Source organism: Lotus japonicus, chromosome 4 (assembly GCF_012489685.1).
Source record: "Lotus japonicus ecotype B-129 chromosome 4, LjGifu_v1.2".
NCBI classification, from domain to species: Eukaryota; Viridiplantae; Streptophyta; class Magnoliopsida; order Fabales; family Fabaceae; genus Lotus; species Lotus japonicus.
In genome coordinates, this window is record NC_080044.1 from 17,987,514 (window position 1) to 18,005,611 (window position 18,098).

An 18,098-nucleotide genomic window follows, 5' to 3' on the forward strand; every position below is an offset into this window, starting at 1 on the left:
CCTGGAGCTACACACTCTTTTGTATCAGAGTGGTTTCCTTCTCAAATTGGTAAATGTTCTTGTCCCATGAATGATACATTGGTTGTGGCTACCCTCTTGGGGAGAATCTTTTAGCTGATTCTATTTATCCTTCTTGTGAGGTATTCGTTGGGGATAGAAAATTGTTAGCAGACTTAATAACTCTAGACATGGTTGACTTTGATGTAATCTTGGGTATGGATTGGTTGGCCTCTCATTATGCTATTGTGGATTGTCGTAACAAAGTAGTGAGGTTTGATATGCCTGGAGAGCCTTCTTTTTCATTCCAGGGTGAACGGTGTTTGACACCGTATAATCTAATTTCAGCCTTAGGAGCCTTTCGGTTGCTAAGGAAGGGTTGTCAGGGATACTTAGCTTTGGTAAAAGATACTCAAGCAGTTGAAAAGAAACTTGAAGAAGTCCCAATAGTGTGTGAATTTCCAGATATATTTCTTGAAGAACTTCCTGGTTTACCACCTGATCGGGAGATAGAATTTTCTATAGATTTGGTTCCTGGAACCCAACCAATATCTATACCTCCTTATCGGATGGCACCAACGGAACTTAATGAATTAAGGGAGCAGTTGCAAGATCTTCTTGATAAGGGCTTTATTCGCCCTAGTTCTTCTCCTTGGGGAGTACCTGTTTTGTTTGTGAAGAAGAAGGACGGGACCATGCGGTTATGTATTGATTACAGACAATTGAATAAGGTGACTATAAATAATAAGTATCCTTTACCTCGCATAGATGATTTGTTTGATCAGTTGCAGGGAGCTCAATGTTTCTCAAAGATTGACTTGCGATCAGAGCATCACCTGTTGAAGATTAAGAAGGAAGATGTTCCTAAGACGGCATTTCGGACACGCTATGGCCATTATGAGTTTTTGGTCATGTCTTTTTGACTCACTAATGCCCCTGCTGCTTTTATGGACTTGATGAACCGAGTCTTTAAACCCTTCTTGGATCACTTTGTGATTGTGTTTATTGATGATATTCTTGTGTATTCTAAGGGTAAAGAAGAGCATGAAGAACATCTAAGGTTGGTTTTGCAGACTTTGAGGGAGAAGCAGTTGTTTGCCAAATTCTCTAAATGTGAATTTCGGCTAGATACTGTTGCCTTCTTGGAGCATGTTGTATCCAAGGATGGTATAAGTGTTGATCCTAGCAAAGTGGAAGCAGTGCAGAATTGGCCTATACCCACGACAATGAAGGAGATTCGGAGTTTTCTTGGTTTGGCAGGGTATTATCGTCGCTTTGTGAAGGACTTCTCAAAGCTTGCCTCCCCTTTGACCAGGCTAACTCAAAAGAAACTTGAATTTCAATGGTCTAATGCTTGTGAGGAAAGTTTTCAGAAATTGAAAGAATGTCTGACTTCAGCACCTGTCTTGACTTTACCCTCAGGTGGTGGAGGCTATGCAGTTTATTGTGATGCTTCTAGAGTGGGCCTTGGTTGTGTGCTTATGCAGCATGGCAAAGTCATTGCTTATGCTTCTAGGCAACTCAAAAGACACGAGCAGAATTATCCCACACATGATTTAGAGATGACTGCAGTAGTTTTTGCTCTTAAAATCTGGAGGCATTATCTTTATGGTGAGACTTGTGAAATTTTTACTGATCACAAGAGTCTTAAATATATTTTTCAGCAGCGAGACTTGAATTTGAGGCAAAGAAGGTGGATGAAACTTCTAAAGGATTATGACTGCACCATCTTGTATCATCCTGGTAAGGCGAATGTGGTTGCCGATGCTCTAAGTAGAAAATCTATGGGTAGTCCTGCTCACTTAGCGGAGGTTAAGAGACCCATTGTTAAAGAATTCCAAGAACTTATTGACATTGGAGTTCAATTTGAACTTGCACATTCTAACTCATTGTTGGCTAATGTGCAAATTCGTTCTACCTTTGTTGGTGATGTTAAATAGGCTCAATGTCAAGACCCATATATGGTGAAGATGGTGGAAGATGTTCAAAATGGCAAAGTTTCACAGTTTTCAGTATATTCTGATGGTGTCTTGTGCCTTGGATGCCGGTTGTGTGTGCCTAATGTAGAAGGCCTAAGGAGGAAAATTTTAGAAGAAGCTCATCATTCTTCTTACACTATCCATCCTGGTTCTACTAAAATGTATCAAGATCTAAAGGAGTTTTATTGGTGGGAAGGGATGAAGAAAGATGTAGCAGATTTTGTTTCTAAGTGTTTAGTGTGTCAGCAGGTGAAAGATGAGCACCAAAAGCCAGCAGGATTGCTTCAGTCTATTGAGATTCCAGTGTGGAAATGGCAAGGCATTGCTATGGATTTTGTGACCGGTTTGCCTCGAACTTTGAAAGGTTATGACTCTGTGTGGGTGATCATTGATCGATTGACTAAGTCTGCACACTTCTTGCCGGTGAAGACTACCTATACTGTAGCTCAGTATGCTAAGCTTTACTTGGATGAGATTGTCTCTTTGCATGGTGTACCAGTTTCTATTATTTCAGATCGAGGGGCTCAGTTTACTGCTCACTTTTGGAAGTCTTTCCAAAATGCTTTAGGGACCCGCTTGAATCTGAGTACAGCTTTCCACCCTTAAACCGATGGTCAGTCTGAGAGAACAATCCAGATATTGGAGGATATGCTTCGCTCTTGTGTTTTAGATCTTCGAGGGAAATGGGATCAGTATTTACCTTTGATGGAGTTTGCCTATAACAATAGCTATCAGTCTAGTATCCAGATGGCACCATTTGAGGCATTATATGGTAGGCGATGCAGATCACCAATAGGTTGGTTTGAAGTTGGCGAAGCCAAGCTTGTAGGCCCAGAACTTATTCAAGATGCAATTGAGAAAGTTAAGCTAGTTCGTGATCGCTTGGTTACAGCTCAGAGTTGGCAAAAGTCTTATGCTGATAAGAGACGACGCCCTCTGGAGTTTGCAGTTGGAGATCATGTGTTCTTACGTGTGTCTCCAATGAAAGGGGTGTTGCGGTTTGGCAAGAAAGGGAAGTTGAGTCCAAGATTCATTGGACCGTTTGAGATTTTAGAGCGAGTTGGCCCAGTAGCTTATCGGTTGGCACTTCCGCCAGATCTTTCCGAAGTTCATCCAGTTTTTCATGTCTCTATGCTTCGGAAATACCTATATGATCCTTCGCATGTTATCAATCATGAAAATGTGCAGCTAGATGATAACTTATCTTATGAAAAGCACCTAGTAGCTATAATTGATAGGCGAGTAAAGCATTTGCGCTCTAAGGACGTTGGGTCAGTGAAAGTTCTTTGGCGAGGACCAGCTGGCGAAGAGACGACATGGGAACCCAAAGATATCATCCGTGAGAAGTACCCTTCCTTATTTGAGACTCAAGGTTAGTAAATGTTTTAAAAATTCGAGGGTGAATTTTCTTTAAGGGGGGAAGAATGAAACGCACCGTTTCAATTAGTATAGGAGGAAAAAAAAAACAGAACTTAAAAGAGAACAAAGGAAACCGACCCTAACCCACCCCATTTTCCCTTTCTCCTTTCACTTTTCCTCTTCTCTTTTCTCCTTCGACAGCAACCCTTCTCTCTTCTCTTCTTGAATTTTATTTTTCTCCTTTTTCCTCACCAAAACTACATCAATTGCCACCTCTAAGCTACAATTATTTGAAGAAGAAGAAGAAGCTGGATGTTTTAAAGTGGGGAAGCTTTTGGTTAGTTGGGTGCTAGGGTTTATGCTATAAGAGAGGAGAAGAGTACCCACCCAGTGAAGGGTACTCACTTGAGCTCAATGGGTATATTCACAACCGAAAATTCTAAAGAATTGTATTCTAGTCTATGTTAGTTTTGGGTAAATTAATTTTAGGGATTTGAGCTCACAATTAGGGATTTCATGGTTGCTTTTGGATAATAGATATTTAAATTAAGTTCCTAAAGAGTTGAAATCTGTTGTTGGTGTTCAGATTTGCCGACCACGGACTCATCCGGACATCTTGAAGTTGTTGGGAGCGCTTCTCTTGATCCTTCATAGTTGTGAGTGGTTTATGGCCATTGTGGCATATTTTTAATTACTCTATGTTTATGGTTTTGACTATTTTATTATAACTTGAAGTATCTATTTATTTAAAATTGGGGGAACATCCTTTCATTCACAATACTATCTTTTATTGAGTTATTTAAGGATATGCAATAAAAAATGAATAATGAATTTGAGAATGATTTTAGTTTGTTTTAAGCTATGAAGTTACAAACTTTATGTATTGTATCATGTTGGACTGAGAATTACATCTTGATGAGCTTTGATAATCATTGAGAACATTCATATTTGAAACTTTGATATGAGATTGCTTATGGTTTTGAAATGATGATTGTGGGAATACATGTTAGAACCCCGTAGCCGTTAACGGAGGTAACGGCCTAGGTGCACCTAATTATTTGATTTCGGGTGGAGAGGGCTATCCGTTAGATGGAGCCGCCAGTGCACGGAAAGGGCTATCAACGAGATGTAGCTTCCCCCGATGAGATTGATGAGATATGACATGATTCCGGGTGGAGAGGGTTATCCGTTAGATGGAGCCGCCTCTTGGATACGATAATCCTTAAGAGGAAAGGGCTATCAACGAGATGTAGCTTCCCCCGATGACACGATGTGACTTGAGAAAGGAAAGGGCTATCCGTTAGATGGAGCCGCCCCTAGGGGAAAGTCCACCCCGTAGGAGGAAAGGGCTATCAACGAGATGGAGCCGCCTTATGACTATGGTTCTCTCATGTGTGTTCCCTATTGTATTTGGATTATCGGATTTTGAGTGATTTTATAAATTGAAAATGCTTTAACCGCATTATGATTCTTTAAGTTTTCTCCATGTCAAAGTGACCGTGATTTGAGTTAGTAAAGCATGAAGCTTTTACCATGCCATATATGTTTTATGAAAGTGATTTGAGTTACTTGATTTGATCAAATGTCATATTTATCCTGAGTTTTAAAGAGAAAATCGTGCCTATGATGTTCCCCTTCTAGTTCATGGTGGTTAATAGGCCCTCACTAAGTCTTTGTGACTTACCCCCTCCTTATTTCCATTTCAGATTCACAGGTAGCTGAGTAAGAGGTTGTTTCAGTTGTAGCTTGTACAATTACTTCTTTTTGGTAGGCCTCCTACGGTTGGTGGCCATGTTGATGTCTTTTGTTGATCTTGTTGGTGTTCTGCAGCTATAAGGAATATGTAGTAGTCATATTTTGTAAAGTGCAAACAACTCTATGATGTATTTGATGACGTTGCTTCTTGGATGTTGGATATGTATATATTTGGATCCTTGGTTGGATTTTAAACCTCATTGGCAGGTCTTGTTATTTTGGGAAATGAATATATACAAAGGAAACTCTATCGAATTATCGCTTGAACTTGTTTATTTTTATAAGTGATATTGTAGAAATGAGTTGTGAGGAAGCAGGCTTGCTAGGCTATGGTAATAGCTTACGCGCCGGTCACGGCTTAGGTTTGGGTGGTGACACATATTATCATCAATGCTTCATAAATTTTATGGCAAAATGAAATGTGCTTTGTTATTTATCATGAAAATTAGTAGCAGAGAGGACAAGCTATGTTTAACGCATAAAGATTTTGTCCATGATTTTTGACAAAATCACTTTCAATTTCAAATAATTATCCACAGCACTCACAACTTAATTTGAAAAATCTACTGTAGGAATATATTCACATATATACCACTCACGTGTTTAATTATATAGCAGTAAGGAAATGAATACATGCACGGAAGCAAATTCTATCAAACCAATCTTTGAACAATTCATAAAAGGGACTGAATAACTTACCTCACCAGGTAAAAGAAATTTGATGAAACAGTACCTTGACTCCTTGAGTAACTATCTTCTTTGTGAGCGAGGAAAAATGTCAGCGGCACCAGCTCTTCAATAGACTAGAAAGGAGGGGAAGAAGCAGCTCCGTTGTTGATTGTGTTTTCATTTTCGGGGTAGGAGTTTGAGTTGTCCATATAAAACTCTCAAGATTGTTGCAAAAATGGGGATGAACAACACGAACACCGAACCGAACAACAATGTTGGTGGAACAAAAACAACAACATCACGAACAGTACACCTTCACGAACCAGAACCTCCAATAAAACAAGCTGAGTCGCGAAAATCAATTCGCTGTCCTTGAGAGTTTTATTCGGGTATCATCCAAAATACTCTCGCAGGATTAAACAGCCTCTTCCGGCAATAAACCGGGTGACAAAACTAACGAGATTAACTTAATCAATACGCCCAGGATACAATTTAGATGGGAGAGGAAGGGAGAGGAAGAACTAGTTTTCTGCTATATGTCTTCATGAGAATAAGCTTAGTATTTATAGGGGATGATTTCACCAAATACAAGATAGTGGAGTGCATAAATGATGGGCGGCGGAAATTAAATGGTGGACGGAAAACCTTAATGAGAGGGTGGCAACACAATAAACAAAGTTTATATATTCTAGGTTGGACGGTGGCACTAATGGATAGTAAGCACATGTAAATTGTGTTAGAAGTTTTGAAATACTCACAAATTTTCCAACACTTAGAAGGGCATAAAAGATTTGATTGACGCTGACAACAAGATGCATCTTCTTTTTTATAGTCAAACTCATAAAAACTCCAAGGTTGAAGAAAAAACGCGCTAAAAAGACTCGTGTTGTTACCGTAAGACTAGTTGTTAGATCGTGATGTAGAGAAGAAATTCACTTAGGGATATTTTTGTAATTTAATGTTTTGATTCTCATTTCAAAGCAATTATGTACAATTTTTCGGTTTATTAGATGGTTTCACACTTCTTATGTCGCACTTGGAGATTGTACTCTGAAATGCTCAATCTTTAAATGAAAGCATTTTAACTCAATCGACATTAGGGATGACACCCGCCCGGGGTGGGGTCGGGGAGTGCCTCCCCACTCACCGTTCCCGCATCTCGTCCTTGTACCCACCCCTACTCTCCATCCCCATGACGGGGTGAACTTTCGCTCCATCCCCAATCCTTACCTCCCGCGGGTCTCCACGGGTCCCCATGCTGACAATTAACACATTATTAAAAATCGAATAAAAACTAAATTTAAATATTAAAAAACATAAATTTCTACCTAGACCACAAATGAGAATGGAACATGTCAAATTTTTTGAAAATGTATAATGAATTTCAAATAACATTGATCAAAATTCATCACACTATGCAAAGTCTACAAAATAAAAAAATTGAAATAAGTAATAGTGGTAAGAAATTTATAATTTTTACTTTTGTACTTAATAAAAAAAATTGGTGTTATACTTATTCTTCAATCTGATTGTTTTTATTTTATTTTATATAATTGGCTATGTTTATGGTCCTTTACACATTTTTCTATTAGCTACTTGGCTTTATTATAAAAGGTACTATTGAATTTTATGTATGCATACGGGGCGGGGATCACGCAAAGCGGGGAGGGTGATGCCCACCCATCCCTAGATTTGTCTGGGGGGGGTTTGTCCTCATCCCCATCTCCACGGGGGGAAATTCCCCAAGATCGGGGCCCCAAATGGGGCAATCCCCACAGGGATCCCCATATGCAGGTGGAAATTGTCATCCCTAAACGACATCGATCTCTATGAACTTTAATCCCCTAACAGGATACTAAGAGACATCGATGTCATATCTGAACCCAAAATCTTAAGGCATTAGGTTTACAAGTCACATATCTTATAAAGTATTCTCCTCACCCCTACTTAACCAATGTGGAACTCCAACTCATACTTGAATTTCTCAACAACCACACTTGTACCGTCGTTCGTTGCGTTAACGGAACCTGCCGCCTAACCACATTGCTAGGAGGACTTTCGACACAAGGAGTCGTTACCATGGTTCCACAAACAAATACCACTTGTTGAGGAAGACAAGGGAGTCCATGGTTCGAGAAGTAAGATACCAAGAGATATCGATTTAACCCAAAACCTTAAGGCATTAGGTTTATGAGTCAGATCTCCTATAAAGTTTTCTCATCACCCATACTCGCCGCCTAGCCACACTACTAGAAAGACTTTCGACACAAGGAGCCGTTATCATGGTCCCATGAACCATCGGCTCTGATATCACTTGTTGGGGTTGGGGGAGACAGGGAAGCACGCGACATAAGAAGTGTGAAACCATCTAAGACACCAAAGGATATCGATGTCACATCTTAACCAAAAACCTTAAGGCATTAGGTTTATGAGTCACATTTCTTATATAGTCTTCTGCTCATACATACTTAACCAATGTGAGGCTCTAACTCAAACTTAAATTCTCAACAATTTTAGGTACGTAGTTGTAAAACTCCATCCATAGAGCTTGCGTTTATTATTCTGAACATGCCATTGTCTTTCATTGAGTATGCACCTCAATTTAACTCATCGGATCTGCTTAAAAGATGGATACTTTAGCTAAGAGAAAATGATGATCATGAGCGTTATATCACTTTCTCAAGAGGTCGGCAGCTACTAGCTATGGAGGTAACCAACCAACAGTCCAATAATGATGCCACCCTGTGCTACTCAAACACTTTCACAGTTTCACACCAATTAGAGTTACACTCCAACCCAACTTTCCATGAAAGCAGCACACAGCTTTCCTGTTTTAGAATATCTCATCAATCCTCTACCACCTCGCTCAACCTTTTGTCTTTTGTATTTGTCCTCGAATCTTTTATCAATGCACAACACTCATATCACCAACCATATAGAACATATCCTTTTGGCTTATTGTACTTTGCTTTTGGAAGCTAGGAAAGATCAAGCTTAGCAAGATGGGTCGTGGGAAGCTTGAGATCAAGTTCATTGAGAATCCAACCAACAGGCAAGTCACCTTCTCCAAGCGAAGGAATGGTATCTTCAAGAAAGCTCATGAACTCACTCTTCTCTGTGATGCAAAAGTCTCCCTCATCATCTTCTCCAAAAGCCACAAGATGCACGAGTACATCAGCCCTGGCCTTACGTGAGTGAGCACTACCCCTGCTTAATTGATCTTCTTCTTATAGCATGTTTAGGCCAGTTTCTTATTCTTAAAAATCAATTTTGGAACATAGAAGTTACTTGAAACTTCTCCCTAGAATTGATCTGACTTTAGGGTCAAGTAGTGTAGTGAGATTTTTAAACATGTATTTAATTTGATATGTTCAATATTTATGAGTCATCTTTGTCTATTTCACAAGTTTATTTCTTTGCAAATTAAGTTTAACACCTAAAAAAGGATAACACTATATGTTATTGGTAAAAATATGGTTGATGAGTGAATTAATTTTTAATATGATGCACCAATCACATGTTATGTATAAAATACACAAACTTCACTTTTGGGGTTTGATTTTTAACATGTTATATGAGCTGTGAATTTACCAGGACTAAGAAAGTAATTGATCAGTACCAGAGGACCTTGGGGGATATCGATCTGTGGCGTGACCACTATGAGGTTAATCAAGCATTTACATTCTTTATTTAACAATTCTTGTCCTAAGCACATTATTACAATCAACTAAAAGTTTAACAATGTATTAAAATAGTAATAATAAATATTAAAACTTACACTATTTTTTTAACAATTCTGCTCTGGTTATTTTCGTTTGCAGAAAATGCTTGAAAACAAGAAGAGACTGACAGATATTAATAATAAACTCAGAAGGCAGATCAGGTAATTAAATAGAACTCAAGAGTTAGATGTTGCAACTAATTGATGTTGGTTTTTTATTGGGGTGATGAAATCTGAAAGGTTGAGTCATTGTTTAAACAGGCAAAGAATAGGGGAAGGCATGAATAATTTGGATGATCTGAGCTTCCAACAACTGCGCACTCTTGAAGATGATATGGTTTCTTCCACTGAGAAAATACGCGAACGGAAGGTACATTCTGATGTAATATAAGAATTAAGTCCCAAATGGGGGAGTTGGATAGCAAAACAAAGGTTAAATGTTGGTGTTGGAGGTCCAATTGCCTTAAGTTTTTTGGAGACCATAAACACCACATTCTCCTCCACCCTCTCTCCCCGACCATGAGCAAGCTTTTGAGTTTGCTTAAACTAAATTTAACAAGTAGTATGAGAGTTCACTTGGCCAACAAGCCAAAATACAAAAAAGAGTAAAAATAATTGAAAAAGAAAATAAACCCCAAAAAAGAGACTTGGGCTAAAAAAAAAACTATCAGCCAAAAAAACATTAGCCATGGGCCTCCGACTTTGGTTCACACGAAAGGAGCACAAGTCCACGATGGTCTTTGGCACTTGAATAAAGCTCAGACCGAGAAAGTCTATCTCGACTACTCCAGTTACACTTGAGGGAGAGTGATGAAATATAAGAATGAAAGGGAGTTGGAAAGTAAAACAAAGGTTAGGTATTAGTGTTGGAGATCCAATTATCTTAAGATTTTGGACTAGACCACACACACATTCTCCTCTAGCCCCACTCTCTCTGACTATTAGGAACTTTTTGGGCTCGCTCACACAGTGTGGGGCGGGCCAGCCCGCGTACGCAGCTCTCACACTAAACCAAACACATTCAAACTTAAATTATGGTTTTATATAGAAAATTATATATTTGTCTAACATTTATTTAAGTAGATCCAATACAATGTCAAGCGGCTCCTTATATAATCCGAGCCCAATAAATTACACATGTTTATTACAAAGAATATGATAATTGCAATAATGATATTAATGGTAAATCCCATGATTATGGACTAGTTTAATGGGGGCGGGGTATGAATAGCAGAGCTAGTCATGGTCGATGAAGCCAGCGATACCGACTAGTAGATGACGATCTCAGCCATAGGTTTGGCATACCATGTCATAACGGTCCATAACCTCTAAAGTTACGAGTTAAGAAATGACTAACAAGCCTTAAATTTGTCTTTAAAATTTTGTCAATTTTATTTTAATTCTATGTTTTTATATGGTTGCGAAGAAATTTTTGGCTTGTGCTTCAAGTGTTTGTGGGTTGGGCGGCCTTTGAATCTTTGGTCGCTCAACCTCGAGTTGCAATGATTGTCTCTCCATTCGTTCAAATCCTTTAGCTAGCATAGCATGATGTTTGTAGTTCCCCTTCACCGTTATACGTGATAACGTTAGCTTTCCTTCACTTTAGCGTACGTTTTTTTGTTCTTAGTTTGATATACCGACTAGACTTGATTTTCCTCCTCTGTCTTGCCCCTTTCAATTTTTATTTGATATTTTGCGTTCAAGGATTTTCCTTTTCAGTTGATTAGGAGCTGTCTGTATGTTTAAGATCATGCTCATGGCCTCTTATGTTGAGGTGCTTAACTTTTGGTTAAGGATTTTTATTTTTTTACTTGATTTTTAATCAAGGCTAGCTTATGGTTCATAGCCGTATATATATGTTAGGTTTTTACCAAAGTTTTTACTTGATCAAGGTTCTTGGCTTTAGACAGTGTCATTGTTTGACTTGTAGTGAGTGCTCTTTTTCTTGGCTCTTGGCTAGTGGTTTTTTGCTTAACTTTTTTAGTAAGTGGTTTTTGGTTGACTTTTTGCTAAAGTTTTTTTAGTTGGTAGCTTTTTCTCTTGACTTTTAGTTGGTGGCTTTGTCGTCGTCTAAAGGATGGGCCGATTAATCTTGTCTTAGATGGTCGGATTTGTAGTTAGTTTTCATAATAGAGCAATATTATTTAAAAATGATGTGCTTTGTTGGAACCTCTTTCACCTCAAAAGAGAAAAGAGTACATCATTTATTAGCAAGTGTAATGGAAGTATGGCCGATCAACTATAATAAAATTTTAGATAACTCGTGTTCCATGTTCTTAGAATTTCTTTGTTGGTTAGGTCGTATGTTCCTTGCCCTAATCATCTGTGGCCCGATATGACACTTCCCAATTAGCTGCCAACTTCTTGTCCAAGATCTCCCGAAGCGTCTTTCTTAAAACTAGGTGACTCAACCTCATGCTTTTAGATATTACTATGGAATCATAATGTCGAACAACTCTTTACTTCGTTGTGTAATCCCTGATATGGGCTAGCTCTCGGACTTCTTTGATAGTATCCAAATTCATCCTCCAATTGTCATTCTTATTATCTTCTCTTAACGCGGCCAAAACTCCTAATTCAACCCGAATCATTGCTTCGCTGCCTTAGGTAAAACGTAATAGTGTGTTATGTGAGTTGTTGATTGAGGTGTTGTGTGGTAGGACCATAGCACGTCTAGCAAGTCATCCACCCACCTTCCTTTTGCTTCTTCCAATCTTCTTTTTATTCCCTCCGAAATCACCTTTGCAGTTTCAGCTTGTTGGTTTGAATATAGATGCTCGACCGCCGCACCATCATTTAAATTATAAAATATTTAATTATATTTGTCTTGTCATTGTTATTATCTTCTCTTAACGTGGTCATCCTATAGGCCAAAACTCCTAACTCGATTGCAATCATGGCTCCACTGCCATAGGTAAGTCGGAAAAGTGTTCCGCGAGTTGTAGACTGAGGTGTGGTGTGGTCGGACCATAGCATGTCCGACAAGTCATCCACCCACCTTCCTTTTGCTTCTTCCAATCTTCTCTTTATCCCCTTCGAGATCACCTTCTTTATGCAGTTTCGTCTATATAACGAAATATTGCTTATGTTTTTCATGTCCTTTTCTCACAGCTTCATGTGATCAAAACTCGGACAGATACCTGTAGGAAAAAGGTCAGCAATAGCTTTAAGTTGTGATGAATAGCTTTTTTAATATATTGCTTTTTTTTTATTGCAACCGATTTCTCTTCGATTATGATTCTTGAGATATGATATGAACCTTTTCTCTTTTGCAATTTTCTTTTGGGAATTAATCAGGTCAGAAGCTTGGAGCAGATGAATGGAAACCTCCTGCAGGAACTTGTAAGAAATTTATCTAATTCATATTCAAAAGATACAAAAGCTATGTTTCCTCTCTAATTTTGATCATAAGCCAAAAGAGATGTGGAAATGATTTCATTTCATTTTTATTCTATAATTAATTCAAGAAGCAAAAATGTATGATCCATACACAATTTCTTTTTCTCTATGAAGGACTCAAGGACAGTTGCACTGGCAAATGGTGTCTCTAACTTTCACGCATTCAATGAGGAGTACAACCATCTGAATCGTCACCAACATGTAGAAGAGTTTGACTCCTACTATCTGCGCCTTGCTTGAGAGGCAAGCTCATCTAAAAATTTGTACTTGGGACCTGTAAATTAATCATCTTGCTCTTTATTATTTAAGCTTTTGTACTTTTTCTATTCAATCCAAAGTTAGTTTCTAAATCTTGCCTATAGTGCATCTTCGGCAACAGTATTGTGATATGAAAACAAACAAGTGGCTCAAAATGTGACAATTTATACATTTATTCGACCACAGCATCAATTCCAGTGGCCTGGCTCATTCTGATATATTATCTGCTATTTGTTGTATTATTATAAGCCTATATTCAGTAACAACTGTTGTTGCAAAGGTTAATGAAAATTGATAAACTAAGTGAGGAATAACCATAATCATTGTCACAATAACTCTATGCAGTTTTTTTTTTGGTCAATAACTTTATGCAGTTTTCAAGTGAACAATGTATCTTCCTTTCCTCTGAGTCCCTTTTATTCCATCAATTGGACTTTATCTGGCCCAGCCCAAATGCTCATTTGTTTTTCTTTCAAACCTATTGTCACTTTCTTCCTTTATGTGTAAGGCACTAGGCAACAGTTTTTTCGTGTCTCTATTTCGTACGGACTATTTGTTCCCTTTGCCCCATGAATCTCAGTTTCACACTCCATTCATTCCTGTCTTTAGGATCGATTTCCTCTTTATGGTCCTTGTGATCTCCACTATGATACCCATAACTGACAAGGGTGGGGGTGATTTTCAGTGCAATGGTAATTGGGAAGCACAAATAAGGAGTTTCTTCTAACAAGGGTTCAAAGAGAAAGGACACATGATTAAACCGAACTCACACCAAAATGAGAGGAATATTTCGAAACTGTATAGGTATGAGACAATGTATGAAGACTATTAAGATTTATTTGATAGGTAGACTCATAACAAGGGGTATCTTCTTTTCGGAAGCGCATATCACAGAAACTTCAATGTTATGCATGCACATGTTTTGGAGCAATATGAGTGACTATTGGGAAAAGCACTTCGGTTGCACAGAGTATAATAGAGCGAGAACGTAAAGCGATAAGAACAAGCACGAAAAAAACTTTGGTCACGCAAATCGGAAAATTGTGTCTACGTCTGCGGCTATAGAGTAACTATAGCTCCTTTTATTGATTCTCAATAGTCAATTGTGTGTACAATAGCAATTTCTCTCAACCGCTCCATTGTCTCACACATATGCAATAGTAGCTTCTCTCAATTGCCCAACTGCTGTGTACCCGTCCCTCGCACACCGCCTAATTACGGCGCACTTGCACACCGCCAAATTGTGGCGCACTGAGCACACACCTGGTGCACATTAGCACCATTTTAGGGTTATCTTGTTATTATATTTAGTGGATTCTATTGATCCCTATTTTACAATAAAATCCCTAATAAACTATAAATTTAAGCCCAAATATAAATCAGCAAGCCCCAACGCCCGGCCATACCCAAGGACCCAGCGCATGTGCCTCAAATCTCGTCAAGGCCAGCGCATAAGCCCTGCGAAGCCAGCGCATATGCTCTGGGCTACTGTTGACAAATTTGATACTCGCATGTCAGGGCATATGCCCTGCGAATCCAGCGCATATGCCATGACCCCTGTTTTCCCAAGAGCGTGTGAGTGAGGGAAAAGCGCGCAGGTAAGACTCGTGTTGCTACTGTGGGGCCTATCGTTAAATCAGGATGTTACGCCCACAATCGTTATCGAAAAAGTAAAATGTCCTACATCCCTTAATGAGTATGTTTCACATATCCACTGATTCATATAACTTTTTATCCCTAGCTCCAAAGTATATTTCATTAGTTTTGGTCCTCCTTTCCTTTCCCATTCTTGTTCCTCTTCCTTCTCTCACCCTAATCCCAAAACTAGTGCAACTTAGTTTTTGTCTATTGTTTCTAGGGAGAGAGCATTGCACACAACAAAAAGGAGAGGGGATAAAGAGAAGGTAAAGGATGAAGAGAATGTATTAAGGAAGGACGCGCCCAAAGTGCTTCATAAATGGAGCAGTCACCCCCAAGAAAATGTATTTTTAGAAAGCAATATCCAAATGGTGTATTTTCTCCTTAAAATTTTTATATTGTATTTTCTCAGTAAGCTACAGTGGTGGCGACCAATGGTCGAGTTTCAGATGGAAGGTGGAGAAACATGATAAACACTAAAACTTGTGATTGTTTGGGGTTTGGTGAGTTTGTTCCATGGTGGTGAAAAGGGTTCTGTTGTGGGGTGTTTACAGTTATGAGGCTAGGCTGGGTTAATGTAATGGGTAGTTTTGTGCTTAAAAGGGTTGTATACGTGGTGTTGTGGCACGATTCAGGGTTTTACTAGCCTAGATTTAGACTTTTGGTGGTAGAGACTCGATTATGAGGTGATGTTTCATGGTGAGATTGGAGTTTATGTTGATGGGTGGAGGTTGTGGTGGCTTGTTTTATTGTATAGTGAAAGTACTCAATTTTGTGAAACTAGGTGATGCAGCACAAGCTACAAAGTTTGTTCAAATTAAAATATCAATAGTAAGTTACCTTGTACCTAGTATTAACTAAAATATCAATTAACACTAATGTTGATAGATATTATTGAAGATATAAATTTTTCAGACTTATAAGTAGGAATGGAAATAGCCAAAGCCAGTCTAGACTTTGCGTGACCCAAGCCTGACTTGCATTCTGTTTTCGTGGCCCAAGCCTGGCCTGTAGCATCTCAATAAGCCGAATTTTAAGGCCTGGCTTGGCCTTCTTTAAAACCTATTCTGGCCCACAAGTCTACTTAAAACCTGTTTAGCATACAATCTCATCGAAAGAAGGTCAATAGGTCGGCGGGCTAATAGGCTTTTTTATCTATCATTGCATTTCCTTTTCAAATAAAAAAAAACTTGTATATCATTGCATTTCAAAGAACAAAACTCAGTTATTTAAAACAAACACAACTAAAATTAAACATAAAAAAATCATTTAATAACAATATGTCTTAAAAAACCAATAATAATAAGCCTCAATACAAAAAAATATATGCATTGCTTATTTCCACCCTACTTATAAGCAAATATAATTTAGTAAAACTAACTAATGACAAAGTTTATTTTCTTATAGAATTGATGGTCAATGTATGAGAATACATATTTAATGAAATAATTGATAGTGATTTTACTTTAAAATTTGAGAATTTACTTAATGATATTTATAGGACTAAATTTCTTAATTGTTGCTTTCAAAAAAAAGAACTTTCTTAATTGTTGTTTTAAAAATTTTCTTTATTTTTAAAATAAAATAGTACATATATTATACTAACTTAAAATAATATTAATAACTAAAAGCATTAGAAAAAATGCAAAATATTTTAGTGAAAAAAAAGTAAGCTTAACATGTACTAAAATATTTTGCAAAATATAATTTTATTTATTATTAATCATAGAACTTTCTGCTATATAAACGAGTCTTTTATTGTAAAGTTAGAAAGTAGTCAAATTACCATGTTTCTTTTGGTAAAGAGTTGGTTCAAGTGGTACATGCTTGATTTCTCTTAAGAAAATTCTCGGGTTCGAGTCTTATTGATGGAAAAAAACCCCGCTGGGAAAGTTAGCTTCACAAGGATGTGGATGCTCCTGGCTCAAATATGATCGCTTCCGAAGGAGGACAACCATTGTTGTCAATCTATAGAGATATCTCTTAATCTCTTACGAGATTACGATATCACGTACCAAAAACGAGACTAGCGGGGGGTAATAACTGTTTTTTCAAATCTCGGCTGAATTCTCTAGATATCTCTTAATCTCGTGTAATATCGCGAGATTACCATAAGATTACGAGATTAGCTTGTTTTGTCAAAAATGTCGAAAAAAAAGTTTTATCCAGGGCTATTTCAGTCATTTAACCCATAAATTTTAGGGTTTTCACTCATTTCTGTTGTTCTTTCCACTTCTTCTCTCATCTCTGCGTGCACAACCTTCACTCGTCCTCTTGCGCGACCACCAGCGCAACTTCCTCCTCCTTTTGATGAAATCGAATCTGATGATGAATGGATAACTAAAGAGGTAGATGTAGAAGAGAATGAGATTGATGGTCATTATGATACTGTGGATGTCATTGAATTAGTTTAAGACAACAGTGAGAATTTGGTCCTTGATCCTAATGTTGGAGGGTCTAAGTCTATCTCATCTGAGGAAGAACTTGATGGTGATGATGAAGATGATGATTCTAGTTGTGCTAAACTCGATGTTGTTTTAAGATTTTAAATTTGGATGACTAGTGACTTATTTGTTCTTATTTTAAGTTTATCCTAACTTGTATTGATGTTTTGTTAACTTGTTATGACTTATATATCTTAGATTTGGATATTTGGTAATTTTTGAATTGATTTGATTGTCATTGTTGGATAATTTTTAGTACTATTAGTGTGACCTAATTATTATTATAGTTTTAAAAATATTATCTTTGCACGAGGCAATCTATTACGATATTACCTCCCCTCCACGAGATTAAATAATCTCTAGAGATTGACAACCATGAGGACAACTGTCTCAAACTAAAAAAAAAAGAGTTGATGATGAATTTACAGAAAATGTTGATCAAAGAGTTGAGAATGAGTTACCTTTAAAAAATAATTAATTATTTCATAATATAATTTTGTTAATTTTTTAATAATTAATAATTATAAAAAATTATTATATAGTAAAATTATTTAATACAATGTTTCTTTTGGTACAAAGTTGATGATAAACCTAGGAGAAAAATTACAGAGAGAGTAGATAAAGGTTTGAGTTTAAAATTTTAATTTTTTTAAATAATAATTTTATCAATAATTTTTTAATTTCTAAAATAATTAATATTTATAATAATAAATTAATGGATGAAATTACTTTTCATGAAGATAAATTTATATAAATATTTAAATACAGATTTTAGTAAAAAAATATCAATTGTTGTATTAAAAATTACTAATGAAAAATTTAAAATCACTTAATCATGTAAAGTTTTAATAAATATTAAATTAAAATTTACTAATTTAT

The 18,098-nt window shown here is 37.2% G+C and overlaps 1 protein-coding gene across 1 annotated transcript; it reads left to right on the forward strand.

Annotated features, from left to right (window-relative positions):
• Positions 1-8,617: 8,617 nt before the first annotated feature.
• On the forward strand, positions 8,618-13,355 carry LOC130715615 (agamous-like MADS-box protein TM6). The gene is made up of 7 exons (XM_057565734.1): positions 8,618-8,949; positions 9,354-9,423; positions 9,581-9,642; positions 9,742-9,850; positions 12,592-12,633; positions 12,778-12,822; positions 12,994-13,355. Exons 1-7 carry the CDS (start codon positions 8,762-8,764, stop codon positions 13,117-13,119), a joined length of 642 nt encoding a protein of 213 aa, XP_057421717.1. The 5' UTR covers positions 8,618-8,761; the 3' UTR covers positions 13,120-13,355.
• The last annotated feature ends 4,743 nt before the right edge of the window (positions 13,356-18,098 follow it).